Source organism: Hemitrygon akajei, chromosome 7 (genome assembly GCF_048418815.1).
Source record: "Hemitrygon akajei chromosome 7, sHemAka1.3, whole genome shotgun sequence".
Lineage (NCBI taxonomy): Eukaryota > Metazoa > Chordata > Chondrichthyes > Myliobatiformes > Dasyatidae > Hemitrygon > Hemitrygon akajei.
Genome location: NC_133130.1, coordinates 95,634,458 through 95,657,194, shown reverse-complemented (window position 1 = coordinate 95,657,194; position 22,737 = coordinate 95,634,458). Strand labels below are relative to the sequence as shown.

General features: G+C 44.3%; 1 protein-coding gene and 1 long non-coding RNA gene across 2 annotated transcripts in view; one reads left to right on the top strand and one right to left on the bottom strand.

Moving 5' to 3' along the window:
• LOC140730698 (uncharacterized) overlaps positions 1–22,737 on the bottom strand; it is a 119,208-nt gene that overhangs the window by 56,880 nt on the left and 39,591 nt on the right. The gene's annotated exons all lie outside the window — the stretch shown is intronic.
• Positions 5,737–21,244, top strand: vsx1 (visual system homeobox 1 homolog, chx10-like). The gene is made up of 5 exons (XM_073051487.1): positions 5,737–6,186; positions 9,181–9,262; positions 14,058–14,181; positions 18,304–18,484; positions 20,221–21,244. Exons 1-5 carry the CDS (start codon positions 5,793–5,795, stop codon positions 20,484–20,486), a joined length of 1,047 nt encoding a protein of 348 aa, XP_072907588.1. The 5' UTR covers positions 5,737–5,792; the 3' UTR covers positions 20,487–21,244.

The window sequence follows — 22,737 nt, the reverse complement described above, 5'->3', positions numbered from 1 at the left end:
CGCGGCAGTATCCGTGGTTGTGACCAAGTACCAAAGGCTGCCTCTATCCTGCTGCTATAAGAATATTGATGGATTATTGACTTCAACTCATTATTATCTTCCACTCCATTGTTTACCCACAGTGCACTTCCTCTATACCTGTTGCCTTTATTCTACATTCTGTCATTAGTTCGCCCTTTTTCTATCTCAATGCATTGTGTAATGATTTAATCTGAATGAGCAGCGTGTAAGACTAATATTTCATTGCATCTGGGTACATGAGACAATAATAAAGCGATTTCAATTCCAATTATACAATACAGCCAAGAGAGAGAAAGAAGTGTGCAAAAACTAATCCTTAGTCCAAAAACAAAGACGCAATCAAAGAAATTGTGCAAATGGCGGTCTGTGGTGCCCATTGCTAAAGTCGGGTTAGGTTTGTTCATGTCAGACAAGAGACTGCAGTTGTTGGAATCTGAGGCAACAAACAATCGGTTCGAACAGCATGGGGGAACACAGGTTGGTGAGAGGAATTATTGACGTTTCGACTGGACATCATGGGCTAAGGAAGGACGGTTTCGGTGAAGAAAACTAGGGCGAAGAGCGATTTTTTGACATTATGCTCTCAGGGATTAATAATCTGGAAATTGGAAATGGCAGGCGACGTTCTAGGGGTAGTAAAGTGAGAAACGTTTGCTGATTAGTTTAATCCTGAAAATCTTTATCAGATGGACCATGCTTCAGGATAGTCTCTCAATCAGTTCCACTCAAAAATGTTGAGATGAAAACACCAGCTTGTGTCTAAATTAAGTCCCCCCCCCCCCGCTTTTCTCATTAACAATCCTTATGGAAAGAGAAGTCTCTCAGAACGAGATGGGTTTTACTTTTTTTTTAAATCAGCCGCTTTGTATTTGAATGTTTTTTTTTTGCGCAACAGACTTATACACAGATCCACAATTAAAGTACCAATCAGCCCGTTCCCCAACCTTAGATATAAACTGATGGAATTAAGATGATTTTCGTGGCAACGTCAAAAATTAGGGGTTTATCCGGTAGTGGCGTGTTCAGCAGGAAATTTGCTGGGATTATCCATTGCATTTACTGCAGGGCTCTTGCTATCTGTCCAGATCCACGGTGAAAGTCTGTTCATCTCTCTTTTCAGTATATTGGAAAATAAACCCACCCTACAAGATATTCTTTTGTGGATGTGATAATAGTTGAGCTGGAGAATTGAAAGGAAAGTGGGGTTGAGATATTTAAAAAAAAGCCGGGTTCGTTAGTAACCGTCTGCTATTGAATTTAACGAACTAAGTATAACACGCATTTAATAGGTACGGACTGAATATAAAACGCATTTAATAAATCTGCAAGATGATAATCTGAAAGCAAATGGGCAATTAGCTACAATAAAATTGGGAATCTTTGGGTAACCGACCAATTTCACCTTTTTTTCCTCACTGAGCGAAAAGACACTTTTCGTAAGGCTACGATTATTAATGAGTTAACTGCTAAAAGATGCTTTAATAAGCATGAGTTTTTTTTTTGACAATCTGACGGTTAAATCCGTCCTGAATGACTTGATAGACGGATGAAGTTTAATCATCGCTAACAAACCACAAATGCTCCGGACATTCAAATGACAATTATCCTAAATGAAAGTTATTATTTCGTTAATCCCGGGGAACAGCTTGTAAAGAGAGATTGAGGTCTCTCCTTTAATAATAGATCGATGTGCGTTCCTCTTGTGGTAATCTTTATCTGAGGGACCTTCTCTTTAATCCGCATGTTTAGCCGAAATGGACCAAATCAAAAGCGATCTGTTCTCCGCGGTCTGTGAATCGTATTTCCAAATCAGCTCGCTGGAAAATTGTCGTTTACCAGCAATGACTACCGGCCCGCTAACACTTAAACTGGAAGCCGGCCTTTTCGGCGCACCGTTTAATTAGCTCACGTATAATCGACGCCCGCGTTTTATTTTCCCGCTCTTTCTTAAGCAATTTGGTCATCCCTCAGCACCCATCCTTGCGTGGGGTTTACATCTCAGAGAGCTCCGCCTTTCACTTCAAGGTCTCAAATTCTGGGTCGTCCTATCAAGAAAAAAAAAACCCTGTTCATCCTATCAAATCCGTTTGGTGATTTAAATACTACCATCAGATGACACTCCTCTGTCTTTTACATTTTATAAGTTTGTTTAAAAACTGACTAGATATATACACCTTGTGTTTCATCTGGCCGTTGCTGCCTGTGCGACGTGGCGCTTCTGCTGGAGAGAGTGGGATTGTCGGGTCACATCTTCCCAACAGGTGCAAACGGAGAGTGGGTTAGGGAGCGGGGATATCACTCCTTGATGTTCAGAAGGCATCTCTGTTTCAATGGTGTTGTGCAGAATTTCCCTTTTAATATCAGTATCAATCGCACTGTCGAAGTAAATAGACTCGATATTCAAAATAGCTGTCAGGTTTTCCGTGATACATAGAAGCAGAATTAGGAATTCGGCCCATCGAGTCTGCTCCGCCATTCCATCATGGCCAATTTATTTTCCCTCTCAACCCCATTCTCCCGCCTTCTCCCCGCAACATTTGACGCCCTGACCAATCAAGAGTCTCCAACCTCCGCTTTAAATAGCTCCAGTGACTTGGCCTCCACAGCCGTCTGTGACAATGAATTCCACGGATTTACAACCCTCTGGCTGAAGAAATTCCTCTTCATCTCTGTTCTAAAGGGATATCTTTGTGTTCTGAGGTTGTGCCCTCTGGTCCTAGACTATAGGAAACATCCTCTCCATTTCCACTCTATCTAGGCCTTTCAAACTTCGATAGGTCTCATTCTTCTAAACGCCAGCGAGTACAGGCCCAGAGCTATCAAACGCTGCTCGAACGCTGGCCAGACATACAGTAGTTCCCATCAAATTCCATAGCCTACCGCCCTTGTTGGCTTAATTTATCACTCCCCAGCGTCTGTAACCATTTCTACTCCCTCATCGCCATCTGCCACTCATCCTCTCCACTCGTCACTTGCCAGATTTACTCCACCCCTCCCCTCACCTCTTCATAGTGACCATCTCTCCTCTATCTCTCTGTGCAGAGAGGAAGGTTCTGGGCCCGAAACATGTACAGTACTGCCCATTTCCCTCTACAGATGCTGCCTGGCCCGCTGAGCTCTTCCAGCAGTGTGATTCAGGTTTTTTTCCCCCGCTCCAGAATCCAGCATCTATTGTCTCTTGTCTCCGCACACAAAATACTCCGGTGGATATATCGGTGTCTAACTTTCTCAGTCTTCCTCCCTCTCACTCACCCCCCAGGCTGATTTGATTCATAACGGCCGGGCGCTCGGAGCCGAAAACAAACTTGGGGAAGCGCTTGCTTTCATCTTTACTCCAGAGTCTTGACGAAGGGTCTCCGGGCGAAACGCCAACTGTTTACTCATTTGCATAGATGCTGCCTGACCTGCTGAGTTCCTCCAGCATTATTCAAAATGCCGGGGACCTCCTAACCGAAGTAAATAGCTTCCAGGAATAGAAAACTACAATTGCTGTTTCGAACACACAATGTAACTATATCCCATATTCTGCAGGTTATATATAAAGGATTATTTGAGACAATTAGACCAAAAGTAAGCGAAATTGATTAGCAACGCCAAGGATGAAATAATGTGTAATGCGTCGGCTCAAAAGGCATGCGCTTGTACTGAAACAGGCGCCTTTCCTGAAGACCGTAAATTGTCATTTTACTTACTCTAGTAAATGGGGTATTGGCCCCTTTGATAAAGCTCAACGCCACAGATTAAGCCCTCCCCACCACTGGACACATGCAGAAGGAGCGCCGCCACAAAAAGCAGTATTCATCATCAAGGACCCCATCATCCAGGCCGTGCTCTCTACCATCGCGCGGAAGGTATATGAGTCTTAGGCCCCACGCCAGGAGTTCAGGAACAGTTATTACCCCTCAACCATCGGCTCCTGAACCACTCACTCACCTGCGCTCTGAAGTTACTCCACAACCCATGGACTCACTTTCAAGGACTCTGCATCTCATGTTCCCAGTATTATTTATTGACTTATTTTTTATTTGTACAGGTTGTCGTCTTTTGGCACAATGGTTGTTTGTCCGTCTTTGTGTGTAGCTTTTCATTGATTCTATTGTATTTCTCTGTCCTACTGTGAATGCCCGCAAGAAAATGAATCTCAGGGTAGTATATGGAAAATGAATCTCAGGGTAGTATATGGTGACACGTGCGTATTTTGATAATAAATTTACTTTGAGCTTTGATAGCTTTACCTTCAGTAGTTCCATAGAGCCACGGTGGAATGGCGGAGAAGACTCGACAGGCCCGATGGCTTAATTCTGCTCCTATGCCTTATGGTCTGTCAGTTCTGATGAAGTGCCCAGAACCCTGAAGCGTGAACTGTTCCTTTTCCATAGATGTTGCCGACCTCCTGAGTTTATACTTTTTTTTATTTGAGCGTTCAGTACCGACCGAAATACAATTAGTTCAATAACCGAGATGATCGGGTCACTTTTAACTGTACGAAGAGCTTTCAGTTCATTCACCCGGGGAGAACAGAGCGGGAGTCTGCCGGGGACCGATAAATGAACAATGTAATTATCCGGGTTTAAGGCGTGTAAATTAAGAGGAAAGGTAGACAGTCCCTTTACCCGAGGAACAGATCGCCAGTCACCATGTAAGTTCTGTAATGGCGCAAGAAGGGATACTGATCCGCCTCGAATCAGATGCTGTCCCAGAAATTCAAAACTGCGGACATTGAAATTAAAAGGGGAACGACAGTGTACTGTCGATTTCTTTGAAGACAGGAGTTTCCCTGTTACTGGTAGATAGATAATGACGCCAGATACACAATTATCGACCCTCTGCAGAACTACTAACGGGGAAACTCATCTCTCCAAAGGAGTCGGCAGCACACTGTCGGGGTTTCTGCCCCCGAACACTTAGCAAATAACCATTTACCTTGGTGGCTTCGTATGGATTTTCTCCGAACCGGTCATCTTTTGCCCTCGGATATTAGGGAATAGTAGTCGAAACACTGAGAGTGTAGACACTAGTTACTGGGTCACCTCCAACCATAAAGCTTCGAGTTTTCTGTCAGGGCGGGATTCCTCACAAGAGATTCGTCCTACCTTGTGTTCAAGGAGGTTTAAATACAGTTATTCACTTTCCCGAATTAGGAGATCCCAGGTTAACTCCTACGGTAAAGAATGTTAAAATCTGATTATATGAAGACATGTAAAGGACTTTTAAATTTGGACCCTGCCCCGTTTAGTAGACACAGTGCCTTGAATTTGATTTATGTTCAGATTCTTGGCCGGCCAACCTGAATATTGAGATTAAACGGTGACTGAGGGGCGAATGAACACGGTACCGGGGGGGGTGGGGGGGCATGTGGAAGATACTGACTGACTGAAGGTTGCTTTTGCCTCTCGGGGGAGGGTGGTTTATTGGAGCCGGACTCTGGGAAAGTCAAACCAGCTACAAAGCAGTAATTATTGATAAGTCTTTTTAAAACATTGACATTGGCAAGGGTATGGCTGCAAAGCGGGGTCTAACGGATACTGAAATGTAAAGGTGGTTGTTCCGTCTTTCAATCTTTGCTGGGATTTGGGCCGTGTCGGATGGGGTAGGGGTTGGTGGTTGGCCAGGAAGGGGCTGTCCGGTCGCTGATTGGACCTGGGCAGCGTCCCACCGGCTGGGGGGCAGGTAGAAAAGCTCCATTGCAAATCGCAACTCCGGGATCCTGAATGGTGCCGTTGGGAAAGAGAGGGCGGCCTGGGGAAACCGGGAGAGGACAACCCGGCGTCATGACCGGCAGGGAAGAGAGCAGTGAAGCCGTGGGCAAACCACTTGTGGGGGATTTTCCGTACGCTACCAAGGAGCCCGAGAAAAGCAGCCGCTCCAGGGGCTTTGCCATCACCGACCTGCTGGGACTGGACAGCGCCGTCGAGTCGGAACAGGCGGGAGTCGCTCCACCTGCTCCTCCGCCGCCGCCGCCGCCAGGGGCGCCGCGGCTGCTGCCGGCCGGGCTGGGGCTGGGGTTGCTGTGCAGCCGCTCCCTCAGCGCCTTCCGCCCGCCCCGACCCGCATTTCTCGACGTGCTGTCCGAGCTGCACGCCAGACCATCCGGCCTGCATGGTCACCTGCCGCTGATCCGCAGGGTGGCTCTTCACGACAGCCAGCAGCCGCCGCACAACTCCGGTAAAGCCGGCCGCAGTCTCCGCCTGTCTTCCCCTCCCACTCTCCCTACCCCTTCCCATTTACCTTCCTTCGCTCGCCATCCTCCTCCCTCCCTCTTATGTGTGTCGATTCAAACTACCCAGTTTGCCTGCAACTCGGGCCGGGGGTTGACTCACTGGACACTGCTCTTGCCGCTTGTCAAGCCTTTATGGCAGAACTTTGCCTCAGACGACACCCAGGCTGACTCTGGAGAGCATATCTAACATGTGCGGAGCTGCCTTGTGCTCCAGGCATTGAGACAGAGATACACCTTGTCTGACAAGATTCGATAGATGATAGGGCCAGTTGTCCCGTTGCAGAGCAGGCAAATCGCGCTCAATTTATTGCCAAACTCTTTTTAATGACACTAGCCTTATTCTCGCTGTGTTGAGGTTTCCTCTGACTAAAGCGAAGTATTGGCTGTCCGCATATTGTTCTAGATCGACACAAATTTAAAACTTGCTCATCAAGTCTATTTGTAAGCTGACCAGTTCCCTAATCATCTTTTCCATTTTCCGATTCCCCGTTGTATTTTCTTCCTTCGTCGCTCCTGTCCTTCCCGGTGCTGCGGGGACTCTACAGTCCCGTTTCGTTAGAGCAGGGGAGAACTGGAGTTTCGCCATCAAATGGCCAGTTTAGAACTTGTGAAGAAATTGTGCTGGGCTTTGCTCGCATCAGTATTGTGGCAGAGATTTGCCCCAGTGTCAATACCCAGGCTAACGCTGGAGTACAGAGAGGAGGGGATATCGCACCCTCCCAGCGCCGGGTATCTGCTTCGGGCCGGGACGTTAACCTGGTGCGCCGTCTACCTTCAGAGGCGCATGTGGAATATTCCGCCCATCGTTTCGGAGCTACTAATGGCAGAAAAACCCTCAGAGCAGGCTTTTCTGGGAACTAAAGTGACACTAAATACAGGGAGAAATCGGGCACGAGGCTAAGGGACCTGTCATGATGAACACCGGCCCGCAGTATCAATCCCCTTTCTATCTTTATTCCAATTCACGTCTTCTGTTACAATGTCACTTTGTGTACTTTTTTTTTGCAATGTTTTCTTTGTTTTTTTTGTGATCTGGCGATCAAATTCGATTCGTTTCCAGGCTTTGAAGTATCGTTGCGGAGGTAAAATGCAATAACATGCGCGCTCGATTTCAACGCCTGAGAGAAGTTTGGACGGGCACATGGGAAGTAGTGGTATGGGGGGCTATGGTGTGGATGGGAGCAGGCATGCGCCGAAGGTGTGACTCCAACATGATTTAAAATATCGGAGGTGTAGTAATTTGTAGATGAGGCGTGGTGTTTCATCAAGGTCCCTATTTACTATGCAAGTGAGCTTGTTACCTAGAGTAGAGGATGTCCGATCTGTTGCTCCGTATAATATGGTAGCTTTCCTTTCTATGCCCTTCCTCCTTGTAATGATTCAAGTGTCCGGTTCAGCACGGGGGTGGGTGCCTGATGTCCTTTCGCTTGGATTACGTTTTACCTGTCATCTCAATAGCTCAGGAATAAAGGCAGAAAATGCCGGGATCATTTAGCGAATCAGGCAGCGTCTGCGGCAAGAGAAACAGAACGAACAATCCTGAGATGGGAAGCAGCGAAAACAAGTCAGTTTTCAGCAGCAGAGAGGGCGGGGACTAATCGATCCTTGGAAATGAGTTCTTCGGTTTTTGAAATTAGATTGTTATTTTGTTTTTCAGCTAGAGATGCAGCGCCACTTCTGATTTAGAGATACAGGCCCAAATTACGCCCACGTGACCAATGAATTGACTAACCTGCGCGTCTTTGGGATGTGGGTCACGGGGAAAGCATGCAAACTCCTTGCAGGCAGCGGCTGGACGTGAACCTAGGTTGCTGACGCTGTAACGTTAACCGCTCCCCCAACCCCAGCTCTCTCCGCTAGGCTACCTGCCACTGTTCCTCTTACCAAGGAATACATGGACTATGCTAATTAGTGACTATAAGAGTGGTAGCTCGGATAACTAACCCCGAAGCACAATAATGGATATTCTGCGAACGAGTAAGGGGCTCTGTAATGACCTGCCTAATACTCTCAAAACGCTGCAACCGTGGACAGCATCGCAACCCGTTCAGGGTGCGGTAATGAGTTACCCTGGGCAGTGGGACAGTAACATATCTACACTGCTACATGATCAAACTCCTATGCAAAGATCTACGCTGATTCTGAGTTTGAACCTTACCAAGGCAGCTCTGGAATTTAAATTGCATAGTGAGTCTCCAGTCTTGCGTCAGTAATAATGAATGTAAAATGACGGTTTTTATGCAAAAATCCAGCTGCTTTTTCAATGTCCGTCAGGGAGAGAAATCTACTATCCCTGTCTAGCCGCTACACTGCCGCTAATAAATTTTATTCTAGAAAGATAAATTATTCTACAAGGTCCTCAAGTAATTCCTACAAGATTTCAAGTAGTTGAAAGTATATTGAGTAAGTAAGGACGTTAATAGATAAGATGTAATATTTTGAATATTTGTATTAATTTGTCAGGATTTTTATAAGGCATTTCTACCTAACTTTTAATTGTCATTAATAGAATTTTTCACCCCAGAGACAACCACTGTGGGGAAGTCATGTGCTGTATATTTAAGGCTAAAGAGGGTGAAAATGCTAGGTTTTCTTCCCTGAAGGGAAGGGAATGAATTGAATTAACTATTCCTTACACCCTTCATATGTACACGAGGAGTAAAAATCTTTACACTATGTCTCTGTCTAAATCTGGAATGTGCAATTTATAAATCTGGTGGCTCCTCACTGTTTTGTACTCACTGATCTGTAGTTACCTTTACAGATAAAAGCTTTCTATTGTGGCATTAGAACTAGTGTGCTTTGACTTAGTGATCCAGTAATTCAATATCATTTTGGCAGCAGTCTGCAAACCGCACTGAAGTAGGATGCTACAAGATTTAAAAGTGAATTTGCTGGGTGGATTTATCAGTAACTGGTCTCTCCTTGCCTCACCTCAGATGATGAGGAGATGTCCCGTGATCACAGCGGCCCGAAGAGCTCAGCAGCGTCCCAGGTGAAAAGGAAGAAGAGGCGACACAGGTATGCCAGGGCTCTGTGGAGAACCCAGACTGAGCAGAGACTGTAGGAGGGAACTTCAGCTGGCATGTTGTTGAATCATGTTTCACCTGGGTCAAAGAGCTGGCACAGTTGTGATGGTCTGAATGGCTTCTTCATGTGTCACGTGATCCTTTGACTGAACTGCTGGAAGGAGAGTCCAGGATTGATTCCCTAGCCTCTGATAACTGCTCGGTTACCAGTTCCAAAGATAAGACATAGGAGCAAATTAGACCACTTTTTCCATCCAGCCTTCTCCAGCATTCTATCTTGGCTGATCGATCAGCTGCCTCAACCCCATTCTCCTGCCTTCCCCCTCATAAACTTCACATCCTTACAAATGCAGAGCCTATCAACCTCCACTTTAAATATCCCCAATGACTTGGCCTCCACAACCACCTGTGACAATGAATTCCACAGATTCACCACTCTCTGGCTAAAGAAATTCCTCCTTATCTCTGTTCTAAAGGGACGTCCTTCTGTTCTGAGGCTGTGCCCTCTGGTCCTAGACCCCCCCACTATAGGAAGCATCCTCTCCACTTTCACTCTATCTAGGCCTTTCAATATTTGATAGGTTCCCATATTCTGATTGCTGCATAAAGAACAGATTACTAGTTTTAAACTCTTCCCATTTTTAGTAAAACCATTAAAAAGATTCAGTATAACAAAGCAGCCTTATCAATGACCCTACATACATACATACATAGTCAATGTTACTTGTGACTGTCCAAATCAACTGTTGCTGAGTGTAAATGGTTGAGGGGCTGAGAAAGGGTTGGTAGATCCTAGGTGTAAGTAAGATATACTAGAAGGTGCTTTGCTCAGAAGTTTGCTCAGCACTTGGAGGCAATGGATGCCACTGCTTGCAAGGGTTGAGCAAGCCCCATATCAAAGCAATGGCAGCCATGGATTGCCTAAACCACAATGCCAAGGCTCAGTCCTTTCATCAGCTCTGGCTGTTCTGATCATTCCAAATCCATCAGCGATCAGATCATTGATACCCTGCGATAGATTGTGCACAGAGGCCAATTATAACTGGTGGAGGTTTGTTATTTTAGTTTATTTTTGTCTTATTTAGAGATGCAGAACAGTAACAGACCCACCAGCCCAACGAGCCTGTGCCATCCAATTACACCCATGTAAACCATTCGCCTGCCAACCTGTATGCCTTCGGGATGTGGAAGGGAATCGGAGCGCCCACACAGTCACAGAGAGGACGTACAAATACCTTTCAGATAGTGGGGGAATTGATCCTGGGTTTCTGGTGCTGATCCACCACACTACTGTGATGACCCCCTTTTAATGGGGGAGGGGGTGGCGGGGTGGCAAAGTACACCCGTTTTAAACTTTCCAGAGAATAGATCTGTTGGTGATGAACATAAGATAAATGGATCAAGCAGATAATAAAGCCCCTTGTTTCAAAGGATAACATTTAATCTCTGGTCTCCTCTCTTACAAGCTAATGGAAGCTTTACCTTTTTGAAGTGTTTGTGGAGGGTAACTTTTTATGGTACATACCAAAGTAGCTTGACATGTGAAATCTGAAGAGTAGATATTTATTGCATTTTACTATGTTCTTAGTGGACAATTTGTCAGGTACCCCCTGTACCCAATAAAGTAGGCACTGAGTGTGTGCTCATGGCTTTCTGCTGCTGTAGCCCATCCACTTCAGGGTTCAATGTCTTGTGCACTCAGAGATGCTCTTCTGCACACCACACATAGTTATTTGAGTTACCGTTGCCTTCCTGTCAGCTTGAACCAGTCTGGCCATTCTCCTCTGACCTCTCATTAACAAGGCATTTTTGCCCACAGGATTGCTGCTCACTGGATTTTATTATTTTGTTTCTCGCACAATTCTTTGTAAACTTTAGAGATTGGTGTGTGTGTGTGTGTGTGTGTGTGTGTGTGTGTGTGTGTGTGTGTGTGTGTGTGTGTGTGTGTGTGTGTGTGTGTGTGTGTGTGTGTGTGTGTGTGTGTGTGTGTGTGTGTGTGTGTGTGTGTGTGTGTGTGTGTGTGTGTGTGTGTGTGTGTGTGTGTGAAAATCCCAGGAAGTCACTAGTTTCTGAGATACTCAACCTGCTCGGCACAAAGAATCATTCCACGGTCAAAGTCACATTTTTTCCCCATTCTGATGTTTGGTCTGAACAACTACTGAACCTCTTGACCATGTCTGCATGCTTTTATGCATTGAGCTGCCACCACATGATTGGCTGATTAGATATTTACATTAATGAGCAGGTGAACAGGTGTACCTTAATAAAGTGGCCACAGAGCGTGTGCACACACGTATGTGTGTATGTATATAAATAATATGTGGTCTATATAGCAAGAGTCTCAGCAAAGCCTCTTTTTACATGAGGCAGCATGAACATTTAAAGTTTACATGGTACTTTTCAGTGACAAAGCTGTAGAACTGCAGAACGTGAAAGGTGTGCCGATCTGCTGCTGTTCAACAGCTGTACAATGTAATTTATGCAGTTCCTCAGTATTTGGTTTGTTTATTATCAAAAGAATCTTACAATTGGGAGGCAGGCCATTCAGCCCAACATTGACTGATGGGCACCCTTCTGTACTAACCCCATTGGCCAGTGTATAGTCCTTAGACTTCTGTGCTTAGTCAATTTGGCTTAATCCCGATGCTTCCTAGATGCTGACGGTGACCCGGCTTCACCACTCTCCCACGCTGTGCGTTTTCATATACTCTCCACTCTCTGGGTGTAGAAGGCCTCTCTCATATCCCCTCTTTCCTTGCCCTAAACTACATTCTCTATTTTTATTTACCTCTGATATGGGGAGATGTTTCCTGCAGTTTACCCTCTACACCATTTATAATTTTAGAGAAAAGAACAGATTTTTATTTTTAGGATCAGAAGCAGGTTTATAATCATTGGCATATGTTGTGAAATCTGTTGTTTCACAGCAGCAGTACAGTGCAATACATAAAAATCTATAAATTACAATAAGGAATATATATAATTAAAAATTAAATAAGTAATGAAAAAAATGAGCAAAATAAATTAGGCACTGTCCAACGGAGGGTTCACTGCTTGTTCAGAAATCTGGTGGTGGTGGAGATGAAGTGGTTCCTGAATTATTGAGTGTGTGTCCTCAGACTCCTGTATCTCCTCTCTGATGGTGGCAATGGGAAGAGCACTTCATCACAGTAGATGTGAAAGCAACTACGCAATCATCATAGAGGCAACTCACCCTACTCTTACTGGGCAATTGTATGATTGACACCCTTTTGAAGAAGGTGGGAATGCAGACATCCATCCATAAGTCAATTTTGTCTGCAAAAGTTGGAAAATACACAAAAATGATTTGTCAGGCAGTATCTGTGGAAATGAATGAACAGTTGATGTTTCAGGCTGAGACCCTTCATCGTGCTCAGGGCATCAGAGTCTGGAGTTCATTCCCAGTGTCTTTGGTAAGGAGTCTGCACGTCCTCCCTGTCAAATGCTCTGCTTTCCTCCCACAGTCCAAAGATGTGCTGGTTAGTAGGTCAATTGGTCATTGTAAAGTGTCCCATGATCAGGTTAGGGTTAAATCAGGAGTTACTGGGCAGTGTGGCCTGAAGGACTGGAAGGGCTCTATCCCACACTGTATCTCTAAATAAATAAATAACAGTTCCATTTGCAAGGCAGTTAATCTGATCAACCATTCTAGATAGCCCATCCCCACCCATTACCTCAGTCTCTGTACTTCAAAACACTTTTTTATAATACTGTTTACATTGTAAATACTGTACATGCTGACATTTATATATTTAAGCACATTTTGTTCCATGTCTATATTTCTAACTTTACTTTTATATAATTCTTTATTCTGTATAGTTGTTGAACATTGTTTTTGTTTGCATGTTGCACCAACACACCATAAAGTTGAATAAAGTTGATCCCTTGATCCTTGAAGATTATGGACCCGATGTAAATGCAAGATTTCCTTTTCCCTTACTGCACAAGACTAATGTTCCCTCTAATTTGATATGACTAGCGTGTCCAAAATTCTTAAACTGTGCAATTTTTCTCCCAGTGAAAACAACATGTGTGCACTGAATTTTATATATAGGGGTATTCATTTTGACATCTAGCAAAACACCATCAATAAGAATTTTGATCTCCTCTGGGTTTGATTATTTTTGCTCTTGTTCATCTGCATTCTCACAAAACATACGTAGCAGGCCTGTAGTGGGTAGGAAGAATTTTCTCGCCAGAGCTTTTGCAAACCATCCACATGTGATTTGCTTGCTAAATGACACTTTAAAAAGTCAAGTTTCCAAATATCACTCCACTTCTTCCATCTTGCAACTTGCAAATTCTCCAGCAACCTTTGCATCACGACAAGACACGCAGCTAACACCAGTCTCTGTATTGTACATAAATATTTCTTGTAGCTGCATATTCCTGACCTCATGAGCTTTTAGTGTAGCAGTTTCTACTGTTTCATTAAGCCATTCTGCTTTAAATGAACTAGCAGTTCTTTCGTGCTTCTTTGGAATTCAACATAGTAAATCAATAATTCCTTCAATAAAAACAGAATATATATGCCAGTTCTAAAATCTGCAGACAAATCATCGCAAACTGCACATTGTTAGCACCGTCTGCTTTAGAAACCAGAAAATGAAATGTGATTGTATACGATCGTGAAATATACTTAACATGCCAACGAGGCAGAGAGTGACAACCTTTTGTGCGCAGTTCAAATTCCCTTGACACACACACACACACGCGTGCGCGAACATTGCACAAGACTAATGTCTTTGATTTTTTGATTTGCACAGGACTGTGTTTACAGCTCATCAGTTGGAGGAACTAGAGAAATCTTTTAATGAGGCTCATTATCCTGATGTCTATGCCAGAGAAATGTTAGCTGTGAAGACAGAGCTGGCTGAAGATCGAATACAGGTAAACTGCTGCTCTATCCTGAAATGGGTGTACATGGTCTTCACATTTTAGTTACAATCTAATTGGACATCAACCATACCAGATTGGTGAGAATTAGAATGACATAAACTCTTCTCCTTGTTGATGAGGAAGTCACAGCATTTATCTCCTTGTTGATGAGGAAGTCACAGCATTTATCTCCTTGTTGATGAGGAAGTCACAGCATTTATCTCCTTGTTGATGAGGAAGTCACAGCATTTATCTCCTTGTTGATGAGGAAGTCACAGCACTTATCTCCTTGTTGATGAGGAAGTCACAGCACTTATCTCCTTGTTGATGAGGAAGTCACAGCATTTATCTCCTTGTTGATGAGGAAGTCACAGCATTTATCTCCCTGTTGATGAGGAAGTCACAGCATTTATCTCCTTGTTGATGAGGAAGTCACAGCACTTATCTCCTTGTTGATGAGGAAGTCACAGCACTTATCTCCTTGTTGATGAGGAAGTCACAGCACTTATCTCCTTGTTGATGAGGAAGTCACAGCATTTATCTCCTTGTTGATGAGGAAGTCACAGCACTTATCTCCTTGTTGATGAGGAAGTCACAGCATTTATCTCCTTGTTGATGAGGAAGTCACAGCACTTATCTCCTTGTTGATGAGGAAGTCACAGCACTTATCTCCTTGTTGATGAGGAAGTCACAGCATTTATCTCCTTGTTGATGAGGAAGTCACAGCACTTATCTCCTTGTTGATGAGGAAGTCACAGCATTTATCTCCTTGTTGATGAGGAAGTCACAGCATTTATCTCCTTGTTGATGAGGAAGTCACAGCACTTATCTCCTTGTTGATGAGGAAGTCACAGCATTTATCTCCTTGTTGATGAGGAAGTCACAGCACTTATCTCCTTGTTGATGAGGAAGTCACAGCATTTATCTCCTTGTTGATGAGGAAGTCACAGCATTTATCTCCTTGTTGATGAGGAAGTCACAGCATTTATCTCCTTGTTGATGAGGAAGTCACAGCATTTATCTCCTTGTTGATGAGGAAGTCACAGCATTTATCTCCTTGTTGATGAGGAAGTCACAGCATTTATCTCCTTGTTGATAAGGAAGTCACAGCACTTATCTCCTTGTTGATAAGGAAGTCACAGCAGTGCAATAGTTGAGGCCTCAGGTCGGACCTCGGCAGCTATTTGTGTGGAATTTGCACACTCTCTGTGTGACAGCGCAGGCCTCCTCTGGGTGCTCTAGATTCCCATGTAAACTGTTCATCTTCTGTAAGTTATCACTTGGTGTGGATTGGTGGCAAAAAGAATTAAACAGTGGTGTTGATGGATATGTGGATAAGGAGAGGGGGAATGGGATTACTCAGCTGGAAGGCAGCACGGACCTGACGGCTGAATGGCCTTCTCGGTGCTGTTACATGTGAATACAAGCTTGAGTCTGCTGTGTTAACTGAGGCTCAGTTGTTGCAACTCTCACTTCTGAGCTCGTACTTCAACATTGTGGGCTCAAGATGCCACGCAGAAACCTGTGCAAAAATATCCAGGCTTCCTCTCAATGAGTTTGTTGTGGGGGGTGTACCACTGGTGGAGCTGCAGAATTCAGGATGACGTATCAGATGTGAGGCTCTCTCAGTGGTTATAAAGCTTCTTAAGGCATCACCTCAAAGAGAAGCAGGGGATAAACTTTATCTGACAGTGAATATATGAGGCAAATGGTCTCTATAACTGTTGTTTATGTAACCCTGCAGTGCACAAATTGCCACTGCATTCCTGCATGACAGCAGTAACCACACTGCACTGGCTGTGAACACTTTGGCATCATGTTACACATTTGCAAATACATAGGTGTGCACATCACCAACAGCCCATCCTGGTCCACCCTCACTGATGTAACGGCCAAGAAAGTTCACCAATTTCCTCGGGAGGCTAAAAAAATTTGGCATATCCCCGTTGACTCCTACCAATTTTTATTGATCCACTGTAGGAAACATTCTGGATGGATGCATAGGTGGCTTGGTAGGGCAACTGCTCTGCACATGGCCGCAGGAAATTGCAGAGAGTTGTGGACGCAGGACATCATGGAAACCAACCACTCCTCTATGGATAAAAACACAAAATGCTGGCAGAACTCAGCAGGCCAGACAACATCTATGGGAGGAGGTAGTGACGATGTCTCGGGCCGAAACCCTTCATCAGGAGTGAAGGGTTTCACTTTTTGTACAGGAGTGAAGGGTTTCAGCCCAAAATGTCATCACTACCTCCTCCCATAGATGCTGTCTGGCCTGCTGAGTTCTGCCAGCATTTTGTGTTTTTATTTATTTCCAGCATCTGCAGATTCACTCGTGTTGCCTTTGAATTCACTCCTCTATGGACTTTGTGTATACTTCTTGCTGCCTCAGTAAAGCAACTAGCACAATCAAAGATCATTGTAGGGTATAAGACCCAAAAGTCTGAAAGCCCGTACCACCAGGCTCAAGGATAGCTTCTACCCCACTGTTACATTGAATGGTTCCCTAGTATGATAAGATGGACTCCTGACCTCACAACCCACCTTGTTGTTATCTTGCACCTTGTTGTTTATCTGCACTGACTGTTCTGGTGGCTTTTACACTTTATTCTGCATTGTTATTGTTTTACCTCACTGCACGGTGTAAAGATTTGATCTGTATAAATGGTATGCAAAACAAGCTTTACACTGTATCTTGGTACACGTGAATAATAAACCAATGCCAATACTACGAGACAAGATGAGGCTCCTAAGAACTATTCCATCAGTCCCGTTTCTCCCCTTACATCCCTGTGGCCTGTTCTCTTTTGCAGCTTCCACCTTAAATTCCTTCCATTCATTGGTGCTGAGGAGTAACCTAGAGTAAGTCAAAGTCAAAGTCAAATTTATTATTAAAGTACGTATATGTTACCATATACTACCTTGAGATTCATTTTCTTGCAGACATTCAGAGGGAAGTAAAGAAAAACAGTAGAATTTATGAGAAACTATGAACGAACAAACTGACAAACAACCAATGTGCAAAAGAAGACACATTGTGCAAAAAAACCCCCCCACTGAGAATATGAGCTGTAAAGGGTCCTTAAAAGTGAATCAGTCGTTTGTAGAACCAGTTCATACTTGTGGTGAGTGAAGTTATCCATGCCGGACTGGGAGCCTGATGGTTGTAGTACTATTACTGTTCCTGAGACTTGGTCGTGTGGGACCTAAGGCTTCTGTAGCTCCTGCCTGAGTAGTAGCAAGAAGAGGGCATGGCCTGGATAGTGGGGGTCTTTGATGATGGATGCCGCTTTCTTGTGGCACTGCTTCATGAAAGTATACTCAGCGGTGGGAGGGTTTTGCCTATATTGGGCTGGGCTGCATCCATCACTTTCGGTAGACTTTTCTGTTCCTGAGCATTGATGTTTCCATACCAGGCCCTGATTGCAACAAGTTAAGATACCCTCCACTGTGCATCTATAGAAGTTTGTCAAAGTTTTAAATGACTGCTGAATCTACGCAAACTTCTAAGAAAGTAGAGATGCTGTCATGCCTTCTTTGTGATGGCACCTACGTGCTGGTCCCAGGACAGATCCTTTGATATAACAATGCAAGGAACTTAAAGCTACCGACTCTCTTTACTTCTGATCCTTGTAATAAGGAACTACTCCTGTAGTTGCTAATCAGCTTTGGTTTTGCTGATATTGAGTGAGAAGTTATTGAGTAACCAATCAACCTAACAGTTTACCAGCGTGTTAGGGTAACCAGAGCGTGTGGCAGTATGGAGAGAGCAGCATCTGCAGTTTCTTATGTTTCTCTAGCATGTCTTTAAGATGTGGGAGGAAAACTCAGAGGACCTAGAGGTCACCCACCCAGTCACAGGGAGAATGCGTAGACCACCCAGACAGCACCCGACGTCAGGACTGAACCTACTTCTACCTGCTGCACCGTTTTACCACACGTTGCTGTCGCTTAATGTTGTGTGGAATAAAGGCACTGTACTTGTAACTGTGATGCAGGAAGCCAAGTGAAGTTATCCAGCCTGGCACTACAGCAAGGTGCAGGCATCCACCACCGAGAGCAGCCACTGGGCAGCGGCTGTGGCAAAAGTTTAGAGTTTAATAATGTTGGTTCACGCTGTGTTCCCCTCAGGTGTGGTTTCAAAACCGAAGAGCGAAGTGGAGAAAGAGGGAGAAGTGTTGGGGCAGGAGCAGTGTGATGGCAGAATATGGACTGTATGGGGCCATGGTCAGACACTCCATCCCACTACCCGAATCCATACTCAATTCCGGCAAAAACGGCTTAGTGGGATCTTGTGCCCCCTGGCTGCTTGGTAAGCAACTGCAAATTATTGGGCTTTGTGAGGGGTTGTGGGGGGGGGGGGGGGGGTGCGGGGATGGAGAGGGTTGCATAGTTAATCTTGGGGCTTTGAGTCTATGGCTGAAAATAAATCATAAACCTCTTTCAGGAACAGGAAACATGGCAGAACTTAAAGTAAATAGTTGGTTTGTTGGTATTAAAATCAGATTTCAAATCACTGACATACTTTTTTATTGAGGACTGCACAACGACCCTCAATTTAACCATAGCCTAATCATAGAACAATTTACCATGACCAATTAACCTACCAACTGGTACGTCTTTGAACAATGGGAGGAAACTGGAGCACCCGGAGGAAACCCACACGGTCACAGGAAGAATGTGCAAGCTCCTTACAGACTGTGGCAGGGATTGAACTTGGGTCACTGGTATGGTAAAGCGTTGTGTGAACCACTACGCTACAATCCCACCCATGTCATGAAACTTGTTATGTGTGTCAGCAGTACAGCACAATACAAAACACTATTAATTACAACAAGAAATACATCTATTAAAAATTAAATTAAACATGTAGTGCAAAGAGAGCAAAAATAGTGAGGTCGTGTTCAAGGGTTCATTGTCCATTCAGAAATCTGACGGCAGAGGGCAAGAAGCTGTCCTAAAACATTGAGGTTATGTCTTCAGGCTCCTGTACCTGCCCTCTGATGGTGACAATAAGAAGAGGGCATGTCCTGGGTGATGGGGGTCTTTAATGATGGATGGCACCGTTTTGAGGCATCGCCTTTGGAGGGTGTCCTCAGTGCTGGGGAGTCTGCTGGCTGAGTTTACAGCTTTCTGCAGCTTTTCTCGATCCTGTGCCGTGACCCCTCCATATCAGACGATGACACAACCAGTTAGAATGCTCTCCATGGTACATCTGGTATTGCCTTTATATTACAGGCTGAGACAAATACTCTTTCTGTTGTTTTCCAAAATGGAAACTAAAAAAATCTGGTCTTTAGACAACAATCATTGTCTGTATTGTGGACCATCTATAATATCGTCAATTGAAAGTCCTTGCTGATGTTTATTGAGATTGGAGTATAAATTCAATTTTCGGATCCTCCTTCCTCACCTATCCACCTCCATTTCAGAGTAACTATATGATCTGATAAAAGATGAATTTTAGTTAAAAATTTGGGCTGAGTAGGAATGGATTTAAATTGTTTTTAGATTGTAATTTACATGTTTAAGATGATCTGATCCCAGTCCTTTCATCCGGAAAACAAGTAAGTTAACACGTAAATAGCTGTTAAACCCTGAGATTACACGATTTCATGTTTCAGATTTAGATTTGTTTATCACGTGTACAGTGAAATATTTGGAGAAATGCGTTACTTCCTTTAATATCGAACACAGCCAAAGGGGGCAGCCCGTAAATGTGGGCACACATCCGGTGCCAGGATAGCACGTCTACGTGGCACACTGAACTGGGTGCTGCCTTTGAACAAATTAGGGATTCCCGTTTTCAACGCTGCACTTCCTCCAGCAGTTTTCATTGGATATGTAATTGAGGAGGTGGGGTCTGGTCTAAGTACAGGAAGATTATGACTAGTTAGCTAACTCTTTGAAAGACTATGTGGTCCTTTATACTCTATGTTTTGTGAATCCATAGCTAGTGTGAGAGGTATGATTCTGTAAAGTGTTATATCTAAGGAGAGAGAAACCTCCGACCAAACCATCGCTAACCAGCCTTTAATTAACATTTAGGAATGCACAAGAAGTCTATGGACCCAACAATGAAAGGCAAAAGTGTGGAATCTGTGCAAGAGGATAAGGCGGAGAGCAGTGTAGAGTTGGAAGCGGGCAGAGTTCGGGAGCCTGTGGCTGACTGCACTGATGTAACCGAGGAAGGCAATATGGTCTTGGATCTTTCCAGCACAGAGAAACCAGCAGGCAAGATTGACAGTTCAAAGCAAGGCACTTGCACGCCATCTGACATAGATAGCAGACACAGAGGACAGAAAAAACATTAAAAGCATCACACTGACATTGCCTGAGCAATTGGGACCCAGTGCAAGGGAGCAGTCTCCCTCTCAGAGGAAATGAGCACCCTCCACTTCTGTCTGATACTTAGTGGTGAAAGTCATCACATCAACAACTGACTGTCCTCTGCTCTTCCTAAATCAATGGTATTTTCATCTACACCCAATAAGTGCAGGACATTCTAATATAACACATGGACGATAGAAAAAAATCACAGCAAAATTCTGTCTCCTCCTTTCTTTGTGCTGCCTTCCCTGTCCTTACACACTATGAATGGGGGTGGAGGGGAGGGGGATGAATGTTGTCCTTATGGAAATCAAAGGCCTAGGAAGATGTAAACTTAAATATAAATCCTGCACCAATGGGAGAAACCAAATGGAAGATTGTACCCATTGAGTAAGGCGATAACCAAAGCTGTCTAGTGATAATGTGAATGTGCATTCAGGCTGTCCATTCACATGATGGCAGGAGATGCCAAACATGGACACAAGAAACTCTGCAGGCACTGGAAATCCAGATCAATGCATGCAAAATGCTGGAGGAACTCAGCAAATCAGGCAGCGTCTATTTATTTAGAGATACAATGTGGAACGGGCCCTCCTGGCCCAACGGGTCATCTATTTAATCCTAGCCTAATCAGAAGACATTTTACATTGATCAATTTAACCTACTAACCAGTATATCTTTGGACTGTGGGAGGAAACTAGAGCACCTGGCGAAACCCACGTGGTGACAGGGAGAACGTACAGACGCCGCTGGACTTGAACTCCGATGCCCCGAGCTGGAATAGCGTCTTGTTATCTGCTGCACACTATAGTGGTGCCTGTCTCCAGAGGGGAATAGACAGATGACATTTAAGCTGGAGACAAGGATCTAAGAAGGAATATGTCTGAGGGCTTTGGCCTCAAACGTCGACTGTTTATTCCTCTCGATAGATGTCTGATCTGCTGAGTTCCTCCAGCACTTTTTGTGAAGTGATACCAAGCCCCTGCATAAGATCCCTAGTCACCATTGCATGGGTGAGGTAATATAAATATAGCTGAAAGGTACTTATTGATGGAAGATGGCTTTACCATTTTTTCCTTGAATAATTCCTTTTGTTGACTGTACTGGTGGAGTCCACAAAGCACATCGCTTCTCAGTCCTCACTGTTTTGATGAATGAAATAGGAAACAATATAACTAAATCAAAGGCATAAATCTTTGAAAAGGTGTCTGGGGTGGGGAGTGAGGTTTCAACCTTGACTGAAGCTTGCGACTGAATGTACAGAGTAATCAGAGTGACATTTAGGATGGATTGCGTTTCTCAGGGGTGCCGGTTGTATAATATGTGCTATATTGACTGTAAAGCACAGACTGTAATGGATTAGCAGAGAGCAACAGATGATTGCACAGGGTAACATAGAGTAAGACATGAACAAAGGGCAGGAGGAGTGGGTGTACACAGAGGGTAATGTGTTTTGCTGATAGAATCCTATTGGCTGTAGTGTATCATGTGGAATGTCTGTACATGAATGTTCTTAAGATGTTTGAAGTTGGTAAAGTAGGTAAATGAGAAACCATTTCCTCTAGTAAAATTAGTACCAGTGTTTCGAGAGGTGGGGTCAAAAATCTTTACACTAAGGCTGATGGAAACCTGGGACTCTCTCTTCTTAAGGCAACTGCCATTGTTGGACCTGTTGGACATTTAATAAGAGGTTAATGGATTCTGTCAAACCAGAATGTTCTTAAACAGATGCAGGGTGATTCACTTCCTCTGCAGTTCTGAAATAGTCGAAGAGGTCAGTGTGGGACCACACGTCCTGCTAGAGGTGGTAAAGAGTAATCTGGGGGATACTGCATACTTCTGCCATTTTCTCTTGGTCCCTATGGTCCTGATGAAAAGACTTGGGGGGGGGGGTCTCAATGGTGACTCAAATGCTTGTTCTCCATCTTGAATGGTTATGGGCTATGAATTCCTACAAGTCAGTGACCATATTGCACTTTTTCTAGGGGAGCATTTGGTCACCAAGACCATCTGGTAAGGTCTTGGTGTAGTGTCTGTTGGGCAGATGAATGATGGTGTTGGGCAGATGAATGATGGTGTTGAGCAGATGAATGATGGTGTTGAGCAGATGAATGATGGTGTTGGGCAGATGAATGATGGTGCTGAGCAGATGAATGATGGTGTTGGGCAGATGAATGATGGTGTTGAGCAGATGAATGATGCCTTTTGCCCATCAGAGTTAACTGTGCAGTTGGT

Excerpts from the sequence above, each read along its gene's own strand:
- vsx1 (XM_073051487.1), top strand. The coding sequence starts at position 5,793 with ATGACCGGCAGGGAAGAGAGCAGTGAAGCCGTGGGCAAACCACTTGTG. Across the intron at positions 6,187-9,180 it reads GCAGCCGCCGCACAACTCCG|ATGATGAGGAGATGTCCCGT; the intron begins GTAAAGCCGGCC and ends GCCTCACCTCAG. Across the intron at positions 18,485-20,220 it reads TTGTGCCCCCTGGCTGCTTG|GAATGCACAAGAAGTCTATG; the intron begins GTAAGCAACTGC and ends ATTAACATTTAG.